Source organism: Cetorhinus maximus, chromosome 27, assembly GCF_964194155.1.
Source record: "Cetorhinus maximus chromosome 27, sCetMax3.hap1.1, whole genome shotgun sequence".
Classification (NCBI taxonomy): Eukaryota; Metazoa; Chordata; class Chondrichthyes; order Lamniformes; family Cetorhinidae; genus Cetorhinus; species Cetorhinus maximus.
In genome coordinates this window covers 29277410-29292128 of record NC_135905.1, presented here as the reverse complement: position 1 = coordinate 29292128, position 14719 = coordinate 29277410, and the positions used below count along the sequence as shown (strand labels likewise).

The 14719-nt window shown below is 44.8% G+C and overlaps 1 protein-coding gene across 1 annotated transcript in view; it reads right to left on the bottom strand.

Moving 5' to 3' along the window:
• Window positions 1-14719, bottom strand: part of ret (ret proto-oncogene receptor tyrosine kinase) — a 44863-nt gene that overhangs the window by 19298 nt on the left and 10846 nt on the right. The window contains exons 4-9 of the mRNA XM_078530982.1: window positions 12301-12500; window positions 9448-9739; window positions 8627-8752; window positions 3402-3509; window positions 2573-2692; window positions 1650-1906 (exon numbers count right to left, since the gene is read on the bottom strand). Coding sequence (XP_078387108.1) covers window positions 1650-1906; window positions 2573-2692; window positions 3402-3509; window positions 8627-8752; window positions 9448-9739; window positions 12301-12500 — 1103 coding nt within the window. The remainder of the gene's footprint in view (window positions 1-1649; window positions 1907-2572; window positions 2693-3401; window positions 3510-8626; window positions 8753-9447; window positions 9740-12300; window positions 12501-14719) is intronic.

Below are 14719 nucleotides of genomic sequence, written 5' to 3'. Positions count from 1 at the left end.
AATGTGGTTGAATCTGAGGTGGACCAGCAAGTCAGTTAGTTAGTTAGCTCATCACCACTGCCTTCTCAAGGACAATTAAGGATGTCAGCAATTCAGTGAATGAATGAATGAAGAAAAACCTGACTCTATTCCCATTGAGCAGCTTGGTTTAAAACTTGGGCTGGCATGTTGTTAACCCATCAAGTATAGACATATACAGACATCCATTGACCTTGTGGACACTCTCAGCACCACAGATCCCAACTTGAAAATTTACAATGCAGGTGAGTAAAGATCAAAATGAATACATTAAGTAATGTTTGTACAAACTCTTCTTCACAAAACCAACATGATCATATCAATTAGGAGCAGGAGTAGGCCCCTTGAGCCTGCTCCGCCATTCAATAAGATCATGGCTGATCTGATTGTAACCTCAACCCCACATTCCTTCCTTTCACCAGCCCTCCCCCCCTTGCTTATCAAGAATATATCTACCTCTGCCTTAAAAATATTCATAAGACTTCACTTCCACCGCCTTTTAAGGAAGACTTCCAAAGACACACAACCCTCTGAGAGAAAGAATTTCACCTCATCTCTGTCTTAAATGAGCGACCCCTTATTTTTAAATAGTGACATCTTGTTCTAGATTCTCCCACAAGAGGAAACATCCTCCCCACATCCACCTTGTCAAGACCCCTCAGGGTCTTACATGTTTCAATCAAGTTGCCTCTTACTCTTCGAAACTCCAACGGATAAACCTAGTCCGGCCAACCTTTTCTCATAAGACAACACGCCCATTCCAGGTATTCATCCAGTAAACCTTCTCTGAACTGCTTCCAATACATTTACATCCTTCCTTAAATAAGGAGCTGTATACAGTTCCAGATGTGGTCTTATCAATGCCCTCTATAACTGAAGCATAACCTCCCTACTTTTGTATTCAATTCACCTCGCAATAAATGATAACATCCTATTAGCTTTCCTAATTATTTTCTGTACCTGCATACTAACCTTTCGCGATTCATGCACTAGGACACCCAGATCCCTCTGCACCTCAGAGCTCTGCAGTCACTCCCTATTTAGATAATATGCTTCTTTTTTATTCTTCCTGCCAAAATGGACATTTCCCCACATTTGCCAGGTCTTTGTCCACTCACTTAACCTATCTACATCTCTTTGTAGCCTCCTTATGTCCTCTTCACAGTTTACTTTCCTACCTATCTTTGTGTCATCAGCAAATTTAGCAACCGCACCATCTGTTCCTTCATCCAAGTCATTTATATAAATTGTAAAAAGTTGAGGCCCCAGCACTGATCCCTGTGGCACACCACTCATTACATCCCGCCAACCAGAAAATGGCCCATTTATGCCTACTCTTTGTTTCCTGTTAGCTAGCCAACCTTCTATCCATGCCAATATCTTACTCCCTACACCACGAGCTTTTATTTTCCACAATAACCTTGGATGTGGCACCTTATCAAATAACTTCTGGAAATCTAAGTACAGTACATCCACCAGTTGCCCGATATCCACAGTACATGTGATTCCTTCAAAGGATTCCAATAAACTGGTTAAACATGATTTCCCTTTCACAAACCATATTGACTTTGCCAGATTATCTTGAAATTTTCTAAGCACCTTTACAAAGCCACACTAAAAATGGCACTCACAGGTATCTTGAAAGAATCCACTGACACTTGATTTTCCATGGAATCCATGGAAGGCCTTCGGATATTATTCGAGGAGTAGCTGATTGGGTAAGCCTGAGCTGGCCTCCTGAAAGTCATTTCCGCTGAGGCAATGGGAGGTTTGGGAGTGTTTTTGTGGTATCGGTGAATGAAGTAGGAAGAGAGCAGCACAGACAAAATGAATGACAGCAGTACTGCAGCTGCAATGATGGTTTTACACAGATCGTCGCAAATCAGCTCTGTGAACGAAACAGAACAGAAAACATTGTGAACATGCAGAAACCCATGTGAATTACTTTACCTTAGCTTGATACCAAGGTGGGCAACATCTTTTCATCCCCATCTTGCCAATTATCCAACCCTTGAGGGGACATGTCCTACCTCTCTCTCGACCTCTGCCAAACCCACCAGGATTGGCGTAAAATGGCCTAAGGCAAATTGGGAACCAGGCTAACCCTTTCAGTGCAGTACTGAGGGAGCACTGTATCGTTGGTAGTGCCATCCTTCAGCCCAGATGTTAAATAGTTGGCTTTTTCGCCTAAGATTTTCCTCAACAAGTGATCAACATTAATGATTAGAATGGGTCATGTACTGGGTTGCACTGTGTGGCAGGATAGAATGAACCATTGATAAGCAACCTAGGCTCTTTTATCAATGTTCTTGTCATACCTTCATTAACCAAGGCTACTGATTCAGATGAAGATCAAAGCCATGAATCAAAGAAGAGCAGGGAATCTGACAGGGATGCACCCGGAGATGACATATATTGGGAAATTTTGATGCTGCAAACCCCAGAAATTTCCAACCCCCCAGCTGTTTTGTAACACCCAGGGAATCTTGGAAAATATGGCCCTCACACTTGCATCTATTAAATACCAAGAAAATGATTCTAGCAATAAACATACCAACAATGTCATCCTTTTGGCATACACATTTATTATCGGAATAGCAGACACAAGTTCCAAAACCTCCTTTAATTCCTCCCAGCTCTCCAGGTTCAAATCCACCGACAACTTTGTCCCATTCTAAATCAAATAGATTGAACAGAACATGTGAGATTGGTAGAGCAGGAACACTGATGCTCTTCGTTAGAATTCCTCTTCTCAATCCACCTGACCTTTCTGCTAAAGAAAACTGCCAGTCCGATGGGACTCAGATTTAATCTCCTGTGTTGGAGAGTTCCCTATCTCAGTCATGCCACTGAAGGACTGAGTGGAAGCTAGGTAGGAGTGAAATTTAGCAGATTACTCATCTGGATCAGGCAGGTTGAGTTAAAATGAATCTCGAGTCTTAATCACAGCATAAATGGTGAGACACGTTTGTAAGTAGCACTATCAAGTAATAAGATTACCTAGATAATATTTGAAATTAATTAACACAATAATTCAGTAGACGCTCTGTTCTTTAAGGTCAGAAGTGTTACAGCATTTAAGGCAAATTGTATGATTCTACTGCTCAGTTGTACCTGCTTTGTGTAACCTGCTGTGTCCCTTTAGGACAGAACATCTAATTCATCCACCTTTCTAAAACTAATACATCCAGAAGTCAGAAATTTTTGCCTTTCTTTCTCTTTTTGATCATGAGCTTTTGTAGCCTGTAAGGCAGAAATTTGCTTGCCTGACAAAATGTTACAGTTGACATATATCAGACACAACTCAAGACCTGATTGTTCTCACTGGCATCCATGCTGGCGAACCGAGCTTTAACGGGGTAAGGGTGGCATTGCTTACATACCGATGCAATCTTGAGGGCACGTACTCTTCTTCTTCTCCACAACATCACAATATCCATCAGGGCAGCTGGAGAGGTCTGATGAGCAAGTTGAGTAGTTTTTTGATATACCTGCAGGTAGAATTAAAAGATTGGAAGTGACGAATCCACTGACAAGCCAAGTAATACAGAGTGCACATTAATATAGAGCTACATTTTGAATATCCCACATAGATTACATTATGGGGTTGATTGACAAAGTACTTACAACACAGAAACAGGCCATTCAGCCCAACAGAGCCATGCCAGTGTTTATACTTCACCCTCAGGGGAGGTGATGGCATAGTGGTACTGATGTTGGACTAGTAATCCAGCAACCCAGGATAATGCTGGGGGGACCTGGGTTTGAATCCTGCCATGACTGATGGTGGAATTTGAATTCAATACAAACCTAGAATTAAAAGTCTAACGATGGCCATAAAACCATTGTTGATTGTTGTAAAAACCCCATCTGGTTCATTAATGCCCTTTAGGGAAGGAAATCTGCTGTCCTTACCTGGCCTGGCCTACATGTGACTCCAGACCTGCAGCAATGTGGTTGATTCTTAAATGCCCTCTGAACAAGGGCAATTAGGGATGAGTAATAAATGCTGGCCTGACTAGTGACATTCCATGAATGAATTAAAACAAAACACAAGCCTCCTCCCACACTTGTTCACTTAATCCTACCAATTATCTTTTTTCCCTTTCTCCCTCATACACTTATCTAGCTTCCCTTTAAATGCATCTATGCTATTCATCTCAACAATCCCTGTGGTAGCAAGTTCCACATTCTCCCCACTGCCGTTTGAAAGTAGTTTCTCCCGAATTCCCTATTAGATTTATGAAGGGCTATCTTATATTTATGACCCCTGGTTCTGACCTCCCCAGCAAGTGGAGCCATCTCTGCATCCAGTCTATCAAAGCCTTTGATAATCTTAAAGACCACTATCAAGTCATCCCTCAGTCTTCACTTCTCTAGAGAAAAGCACCCCACTATGTTCAAACTTTCCTGATAGGCATAACCTCTCACTGCTGGAATAATTCTAGTAAATTCTTTTTGCACCTTCTCCAGTATCTCTATATCCTTCTTATAATATGGGGATCTGAACTGCTCACAGTATTCCCAATGTGGTCTAGCAAAGGGTCAAGACAAATGTGACATAACTTTTCAACTACTTTTCAAATCTATCTCACTAGAAGTATGGTTTGATGCAACTGAGTGGCTTGGTAGGCCCCACCAAGGCAGTTAAGAGTCAACAACATTGGTGTGGGGCTGGAGTCACATTTAAGGCAAATTGGGTAAGCGCTGCTGACATACGTTCCAAAGAGAAAATTATGAACCAGTTTGGTTTTTGTGACAGTGTCATGCTCGCTCTTATGGATACCAGTTTTTTTTTATATCTCGGGAGCTTTTAAACCTGAATTCAAATTCTCAAGGTTATTCCCGAGAATATACACCCAGGCTTTCGAATTGCTAGTTAAATTTGCATAACCACTACATTACCTAATGAATGAAAATCAAAGGATTGCATCAGTGAGGCTCATCTTTTCTCTTGGAAATATCTCAAAGCATTACACGCACCGTGAATCACTATCTTCAGGGCAACATGCAGCCGGGCTGTGCACAGCAAGATCCCACAACAAGAGCTGAAAGACCAGTTAAGAAGCTTTTTTTTGGTATTGCCAATGGAGGAATGTGGGATGAGACACCAGGAAAAAAAACTACTGCTTATATGTGATTTGTGTCATGCGTTTCTCAGACCAGTAGGTGGAATTTCAGCTTAGCATTTCAATTACAAGTCAGCGTGTTTGAAACTACAGCACTCTCTGTTGCAGTGAAGTGGCAGCATGGATCATGTGCTCAAGTCCTGGAGTGGGGCCTAATCCCACAACCTGCTAACTCAGGAACAACTGTGGTACGGAATGAAGGCAAATTCTCACTTAAAAATAGCCCTCCATTGACAGTTAGTGGGTACAGTTTGGCTCAAAGTTTGTTCAGCCCCAGGGAATCACCTTACTGTTGAAAAGCTAATACGAGCAGATGAATTAGGAGCAGGAGGAGGCCATTTGGTCTCTCGAGCCTGCACCACCATTAATACATTTTAGGAACTAATGCATGAACTAAGATGGGCCAAAGGGCCCCAATTATCTTGTGATCGGGTGAATTGGAAGGTAAGGAAAACATAACAGAAGTTAGAGAGATGGTTTTCGAGCTTAAGGACATTTTTTATTCTTTCGTGGGATGTGCGCATCACTGGCTAGGTCAGCATTTGTTGTCCATCCCTAATTGCCCTTGAGAAGGTGGTGGTGAGCCAACTTCTTGAACCGCTGCAGTCCATATGGTGTAGGTACACCCACAGTGCTGTTAGGGAGGGAGTTCCAGGATTTTGATCCAGCGACAGTGAAGGAAAAGTGATATATTTCCAAGTCAGGATGGTGAGTGACTTGTAGGGGAACTTCCAGGTGGTGGTGTTCCCATGTATCTGCTGCCCTTGTCGTTCTAGGTGGTAGAGGTTGTGGGTTTGGAAGGTGCTGTTGAAGAACCCTTGGTGAGTTGCTGCAGTGCATCTTGTAGATGGTACACACTGCTGCCACTGTGCGTCAGTGGTTGGAGGGAGTGAATGTTTAAGTTGGTGGATGGGGTGCCGATCAAGTGGGTTGCTTTGGCCTGAATGGTGTCAAGCTTTTTGAGTGTTGTTGGAGCCACATTCACCCAGGCAAATAGAGAATATTCCATCACACTCCTGCCTTGCGCCTTGTAGATGGTGGACATGCTTTGGGGAGTCAGGAGGTGAGCTACTTGCCTCAGAATTCACAGCCTCTGATCTGTCCTTATAGCCACAGTATTTATATGGCTGGTCAAGTTCAATTTTGTTTCATTGTTGTAATGTGAGCAAGCAATGCCATATAAATTTAACTGATGGCTGTCCTGCAAAGCATCTCCTTTAGATAGTTCAAGTGAATGATAAGATCCTACAACACGATTTGAAAAAACATCACAGTATACAAGATTTTAAAGGGTCTTAGTAGTGTAGATGCTGAGAGATTGTTTCGGCTGGTCAGGGAATCTAAAACATGGGGGCACAGTCTCAGGATAAGGGACCAAATATTTAGGACTGAGATGAGGAGAAATTACTTCACTCAGAGGGTTGTGAATCTTTGGAATTCTCCACCCCAGGGGGTTGTGGATGCTCCATCATTAAATGCACTTATCACAGAATCACAGAATTGTTATTGTGTAGAAGGAGGCCATTCAACCCATTGTGTCTGCCCCGGTTCTCTGAGCATTTAAACTGAGGGCCAACCTCCTGCCTTTTCCCTGTAACCCTGCACATTGTTTCTATTTAGATAATCACCCAATGCCCTCTTGAATGCCTCAGTTAAACCTGCCTCCACCACACTTCCAGGCAGTGCATTCCAAACCCTAAATACTTGCTGTGTGAATAAGTTTTTTCTCACCTCACATTTGCTTCTTATGCAAAACACTTTTAAACTGTGCCCTCTGGTTCTCGATCCGTTTACGAGCGGGAACAGTTTCTCCCTATCTATTCTGTCCAGACCCCTCATGATTTTGAAAACTTCTGTCAAGCCCGCTCTTAGCCTTCTCCTCTCCAAGGAAAACAGTCCCCACTTCTCCAATCTTTCCTCATAACTGAAGTGTCTCATCCCTGGAACTATTCTCGTAAACCTCTTCTGCACTCTCTCCAATGTGTTCACATCCTTCCCATAGTGTGGCGCCCAGAACTATACACAATACTCCAGCTGAGGTCTAACCAGTGTCTTAAAAAAGTTCATCATAACCTCCCTGCTCTTGTACACTATTCGCCTATTAATGAAGCCTAGAATACTGTATGCTTTAGAAACAGCTCTCTCTACCTGTCCTGCCACCCTTAATGACTTATGTACAAAAACACCCAGGTCTCTCTGCTCCTGCACACCCCTTAGAATAGTATCCTTTATTTTATACTGTCTCTCCATGTTCTTTGTACCAAAGTGTATCACCTCACACTTCCCCGCATTGAACTTCATCTGCCACCTATCTGACCACTCCACCAATGTGTCAATGTCCTTTTGAAGTTCCACACTGTCCTCCTCAAAGTTTACAATTCTCCCGAGTTTTGTGTCATCCACAAACTTTGAAATTGTCCCCTGCACATCAAGATCTAGGTCATTAATATATATCAGGAAAAGCAAGGGTCCCAATACTGACCCCTGGGGAACTCCACTACAAACCTTCTTCCAGCCCAAAAAATACCCATTAACCATTACTCTCTGTTTCCTATCCTTGAGCCAATTTTGTATCCATGTTGCTACTGCCCCTTTTATTCCATGACCTATAACTTTCTTCACAAGTCTGTTGTGTGGCACTGTATTGAAGGCCTTTTGGGAGTCCATATACACCACATCATTGGCCCTGCCTTCATCAACCACCTCTTGTTACCTCTTCAAAAAAACTCCAGCAAGTTAGTTAGACACAATTTTCCTTTAACAAATCCATGCTGACTCTTCCCAATCAATCCACATTTTTCCATGTAATTGTTTCAAGAAGTTTCCCCACCACCGAAGTTAAATTGACTGGTCTGTAATTGCAGGGCAGATCTTTACAACCTTTTTTGAACAAGGGCGTAATGTTTGCAATTCTCCAGTCCTCCAGCACCTCCCCCAAATCCAGGGAACATCGACAGATTATTGCCAGGGCCTCTGTAACTTCCACTCTCACTTCCTTCAATATTCTTGGATGCATCTCATCCGGTCCCGGTGCCTTATCGACTTTAAGGCTGGGGTAGACAGATTTTTGGTCTCTCAGGGAGTCAAGGGATACGGAGAGCGGGTGGGAAAGTGGAGTTGAAACCCAAGGTCAGCCATGTTCATATTCAATGATGGAGGAGGATTGACAGGCCATGTGTTCCACTCCAGCTCCTATTTCTTGTGTTCTTGTCCTCGAAGTGTCCTCCTTCCACCATGAAGGATTTAACCAGTTATTAGTTCCTGTCTGTTTGACCTACATAATGACAATCACTGCATTTCCAATTATTAATTGAAGCATCTCAAGGCATTGCTGAGATCTGAAGGTAATAGTTAAACACGTCATTTGAAAGTATTTATATTGAAGTCATTCAGTGGCTAGTATTAAAATCTTATATATATAGTGGACAGTTAAAGAGTGGGAAGAGCTGACATGTTGAGTTATTACAGAAGATTCCTACCTTTTTCAAAGCCCTGTCGCCACTGGCATTTCCCAGTTAATGTTCCAAGGCCGCCACATTCCTCACACTCAGAACGTTGCTTGTTTGTCGCACAGATCTTGGGACAATTGTTACTTTTGTCAGTGTCTAGAGAGAAAAGAAACTTCAATTAATTCCAGACATTTTCAACCATGGTTCAAAGCTTGTTTTGTGGGCTATATAAAGCATCACACATATAGTCAGTTTCAATAAAATAGAATATGGCAGATCTTCCAGCTTAAATTCATGTTCCCATGTAATCTACACTCCTTTATTCCTTTCCCCCTCATTTGAATCACAGAATCACAGTGCAGAAGAGGCCCTTCGGCCCATCGAGTCTGCACTGACACGTGAGAAACACCTGATCTACCTACCGAATCCCATTTACCAGCACTTGGCCCATAGCCTTGAATGTTATGAGGTGCCAAATGCTCATCCAGGTACTTTTTAAAGGATGTGAGGCAACCCGCCTCCACCACCCTCCCAGGCAGTGCATTCCAGACCGTCACCACCCTCTGGGTAAAAAAGCTTTTCCTCACATCCCCCTAAACCTCCTGCCCCTCACCTTGAACTTATGTCCCCTCGCGACTGACCCTTCAACTAAGGGGAACAGCTGCTCCCTATCCACCCTGTCCATGCCCCTCATGATCTTGTACACCTCGATCAGGTCGCCCCTCAGTCTTCTCTGCTCCAATGAAAACAACCCAAGGAAGTTTGGCCATAGAAGATAAAAGTGAAGAGCCTCAAACAAGGAGGAACAGGAGGAAAATCAGAAACACCAATTAAGAAGTACAGATACGTACACGTGCCCTCGAGTGTGACAATAATGCTGGCTTTTGCCTCCTCCTTGCTCAATGACTCATTAGCGATGATGGTATAGTGAAGTTTGGAACAAGTGCTGTTTCTCAACACTTTCACATCATTGACGTACAGGAACCCAAATATATCCTCGGCTCTCTTAAGAACCCCAACAATAGAGGAACAGTTTTTGTCCTGTTGTGTAGCATTCTCCTCAGCTTGGATCAGGGACACCAGTGTGTAGCTTATATTCAATGCTTGAAAGTTGTGACAGTTTGCTATACAAATTCTTCCAATCTGTAACACACAATAGAATTAATGAATAAGCTGCAGTTCACATCCCACCTGGTTAGAATATCGGACTCCAGGGTGAAGGGTTCGAACCCCACTCCAGATGAGTGGAACTCTGCGTCTGAATTTTAAGACAATCCCTAGCTCGATACTCACCCCTGGTGGGTGTGGGTGACCTCTGCTCCCTGTACGGCTCGTGGGAGCCTGTAAAACCTCCCGCTGTACAGGACTAACACCCCTGTCGGGCGGTATAAAGATGGTTCCGGCCATGGAAGGAGCGCTCACTCACGTCATGTGCCCTTCCCACAGATGCTTCAAACTCCTCATCAAGAGAGGATTGTGAAGACATGAAAACAATAGATTCACATCAGGCATTATGGGGGGAAAGAACTTTGAACTGAATCTGAGCTCAGAGGTACAGCGGAGGATCATGTGGAGGCGATGGGGGTCTCCGCCGCCAGTTGAAGAGAGGGCAAGACTCTCGCATCGCCTCTTTTCTAAAAGGGCTGCCGCATCTTGTGCCACTCAGACTTTTACAAGGCCAGGTGGCAGGATCAAGGAGATACCGCCCACCGAGAGTTATCAGCCAATCAGAGGCCGGCAGCTCTTCTGTACTCAGCAGCGCCACTACAGAGCTGAAGTGCCGCTGGTACTGCACCCACCTAAGGCCTCAGGTTGAGGAGGGATCTAGACACAGGTGAATGATGGCGAGGAGGGGCAGGGGGATGCAAGGTGGAGGGTGTCGCTGGGAAGTGGAGGAGAGGGGCACGGGCGTGATTTTCAGAGGTCCACACCTTCCCAATGCCAGGTCCTTGATTAGGCAGTGAGAGCCTTCGATCAAGGGGCTGCCCCACCTCCCCCGACCCCTCAATTCGAGAGTCTGCGAGCAAACTCAACTGCTTCTCGTGCTTTCTCCATGGTGAGCAAACCCGCTCCAGCCATTGGGTTAATAACAGTGACGGGATGAGGCCCTTAAATGGGCATTGCCCACATAATGGCCTCAATCGTCGGTGGGATAGGAAGGCCATCCATGGGAGGCAGGAAGGTGGCGGGGTCCTCAGTCGCCACCTCCTGCCTGATTAAGAATCCACCCACCACCAAATCTGCCACTGTGGAGGGCACAAAGTTCAGCCCAAAGTGGCAATTAGTTTACTTTGAGCGAACTTTTGCCTGGTTGAAGATTCTCGGCACTACTTGTTTCCTAATCCCTGATTAGATACAACACAGAGTCATTACAGCACAGAAGGAGGCCATTTGGCCCACTGAGTCTGTGCTGGCTCTTTGCAGGGCAATGCAGTCAACCCCATCGCCCACCCGTCACTCTATCCCTGTAGCCCCGTGAGTTTATTTCCCTTGAGTGTCCGTCCAACTTCGTTTTGAAATCGTTCATCGTCTCTGCTTCCACCGCCCTTGTGGGCAGCGAGTTCCAGGTCATTCCCACTCGCTGCGCAAAAACCTTCTTCCTCACACGTATAGAATATACAAGATTGAGGGCGGGATTTCCAGGTTGTCGGGCAGGTGTGGATGGCGGGACCAGGAGCGGCCGGGAAGCGGCCCATCTCCTGCAGTCGGCCCCCAGCCGCGATTTCACACTGGCTGGCCAATCAAACGGGCAGCGGGCATGAAAGGAGCGCTGAGGAGCTCAGCGCTGCCGGGGTGGGGGTTGGGAGGAGTACGAGTGAAAAAGTCTGCGCATGTGTGGCCGGGGGGGGCGGTGGGGGAGCAAACTGAAAGCTCCCTGAAGGCGGCTGAAGATTATTAAAATCAAAGATGAAGAGTCTGAAAATGGGAAAAACATGTCCCCACAAAGGACCCACTCACACAATGAAAGTTATGTCAAAAATGATTTATTTTTTAAAATTAATGTTGGAAAACTCATTGCACCCGTGGATGAGACCTCCTAAAATATCCAAAGGCCGCCTGATGGACTCGCCCTCCCTCCAACCAACAAGGTTGGGCGGGCAGCGAAAAATAGCTTCAAATCAATTGATTAACAGCCTTAATAAGCCTCTCACTTGTTGGTGGACGCGCTGCTGATTCTTGTGCGCGCCCCCCGACCGAAATATCGTGCGAGTGCGCAACGACGTCGGGATGCTCGCCCGACATCATCGCGCGCTATCTTATGCCCAATCGGGTCTGGCACACACCAGCCCGCGGGGTGTAAAATCCTGCCCTAAGGGACATGCGCCAAGGCTGTGAAAAGCACCAGCAGCGTTAGCGATTGGACCCGAGACCCTACCAACATTTAAAAAAAATGATAGGGCTGAAGGAAAGGGGACCGGAGCACTCACACGAGACTAGGATCCAGCTCTTCTGAAGGTTACACACCAACACGGACTAGTCGGCCTGATTGGCCTGTTAACCTGTTGCAATTTCTGTTCAAAAATAAACAGCAAAATTCTGAGAAAATGCTCACTCCAAAGGAGGGACCAAAATGAATACAGCACTACACCCTGTCAATGTTAGATTCAATCTCTTTACCAGTGGTTTTTAAATCTTGGCAGTTGTTCAGATTCAGGCTTTCTCCCTGCAGAATCCCCAATCGTATATTAAAAATAAACCATCACCTTTGCAGAACGGCCTGCATTCCTGTTCACTGAGAAGTGGAACGTTTTCTCAGTGAATTCAATGATGATTGGCCGGACTGTGATGTTGAAATGCAGCATCACCGAGCTCTCGGGGCCGCTGTATTCTGTATCGCGAACCAGGACATCCAAGCTAAATGATCGGTTCTCAGAGATTGACAGGTTTTTCTTCAGTATCAGCTCTGAATAAAACATAGGAAAAGGTGCGGAATTACATTGAGTCGAGAACACACCTTAATCCAGCTTATATTTCACCCCTCTCCTAATATTACTCAGTTCTGTTGAAGGGTCATGAGGACTCGAAACGTCAACTCTTTTCTTCTCCGCCGATGCTGCCAGACCTGCTGAGTTTTTCCAGGTAATTCTGTTTTTGTTTTGGATTTCCAGCATCCTCAGTTTTTTGTTTTTATATATGAGAACACAGAACAGTCCATTCAGCCTAAATGGCACTTAAGCTTCATACAAGTCCCCTCACAAGCCTCTTTAAATCTACCTATGTATTCTCTCATCTACTTTCATAACCTTTAAGAGTGGTCTATCTACTTATTTGAGGAGGTCTTGTGGCACATTGGATAGTGTCCCTGCCTCTGAGCCAGAACCTTTGGGTTCAAATCCCATCCCAGGACCTGATGGCCAAGGGAGGTGTGTTTGTAACATGGCTACTCAGGCTGAGTATCAGCCAATGCCGATCCTTCCAATGCACACCAATGGCAGTGGGAGAGATTGCTGTTTAGCCATGTGATGGAAAGAATGTTGCAGCCTCTACCATCACTGTCCATAGCTCCAGGCTACAATGTGCATGTTGCCACAGCAACTCAGACAGGGTGATTGGGATTTCTTGACATACACAGAACCACTATTAGCATAGTATTGATAAAATGCAGCCTGTTAGAAATAGCAGGGTTTGATGTTCTGAGCAATCTTATCTTGCTCCATCATTCTTTTTGGTGACCAATTAACTTCAACCAATCAATTCCAATTAATTTTGATCCAGATATTGTTCTATGGATTGTCCAGCAACTGATGCAACCATAGGTGTTTCTATCTGTCATTGCACTCCTGCTCTACTTCTCTGTCTCAGCATCATCTGTCTATTTCAATATTCAATATTGCTGGAAAGGGAGAGTTGTTGCCAAAACTTTCCATCTTGCACTTATCAGGCACAAGGATGTAAAATTTCAAATGATCACCACATGATGCACTACTGGAGAAAAGGGTTGTTAGTGTAGTTTTCAGCGCACTCAGCATTGTTCAGCAAGTGTTGCACAATCACGGAATCGCATCTAGCAGTAGACATTTTGCTAATAACTACACTAACAATCAATTTAACATAATCTGTCAAGCTCGTAATGTGGCTCATTTATGCTTGCTAGAAGCAACATACATTCATACATAGGGATTCATTCTCTGCAAACAAAAGGAATATGTTCAAGCCTTGCACCTTTTTTGAGTTACCCAGGAACTTGGGGAGCCTATAGTTTCCTGTTGCTTCCTCCATGACAATGCCTCAGCCAATCAGAGTCAACTTGCCAACCAATCAGTACTACTTCTCTCCTGTTGTGACCATTTGAAATTTGACATTCTTGCATTTGTCCTGATGAGTGCAAGATGAAAAGCTTCGGCAACATGTCTCTCTTTTCAGCAATATTCAAGTTCTGTACCACTGAGTGATTAATCTCAATATCTCAGAAGGGAATGGTAGAATGTCCACAAGGGGATCCCAAGATGTCAGTCAGGTTCTCAGGTATCTCCCATCGGAAGTCAGGGTGTGTTCATAGTTTCTTGAGAATTTAATATTCCTTATTATCTGTATTATCTGTGCCAATTGAGGCCATTGACAGAGTCATTGAAGTAATTAATGGACCCGCCCATCCAACCTTAAGGTTGTTGGGCAGGCCAAGAGCCCTGGCGGGAATTAGAAAAAGCATCAAACCTCATCCACCGGCGGGATGAGGCTTCATGTAGGGTTTTTAAAAATTTAATTAAAGTTTTTTAAAAAGTTATGGACATGTCCCAACTCATGTAACATTGTCACATGAAGGGACATGTCAGGGATTTTTTTTTCTATTTTTAATAATTTGTACAGTAGAGACGATCTCCCCGAGGCAGCGCTTAGCCTCAGGGAGGTGAGTGCGCTCTTTTGTGCACATGTGTGAAAGAGAGCACTCTCGGGTTTGGGGATTCCCCCACAGCCCACACAGGGAGCGCTCAGCGCATCCGTGTGGACGTTACGCTGGGCGGGGCCCACCCAAGTAAAATGGCAGCGTGCCCCCAATCGGGGGCACCAATCGGAGCCGTGTCTCCGTGTGCCCGCACTTCAGCTTCCCCCCCTGCAACGGGGGGAAAATCCTGCCCAATGTTTCTGAAATAGTAGCACTTCTCTGGGTAGCTAACACTGTCC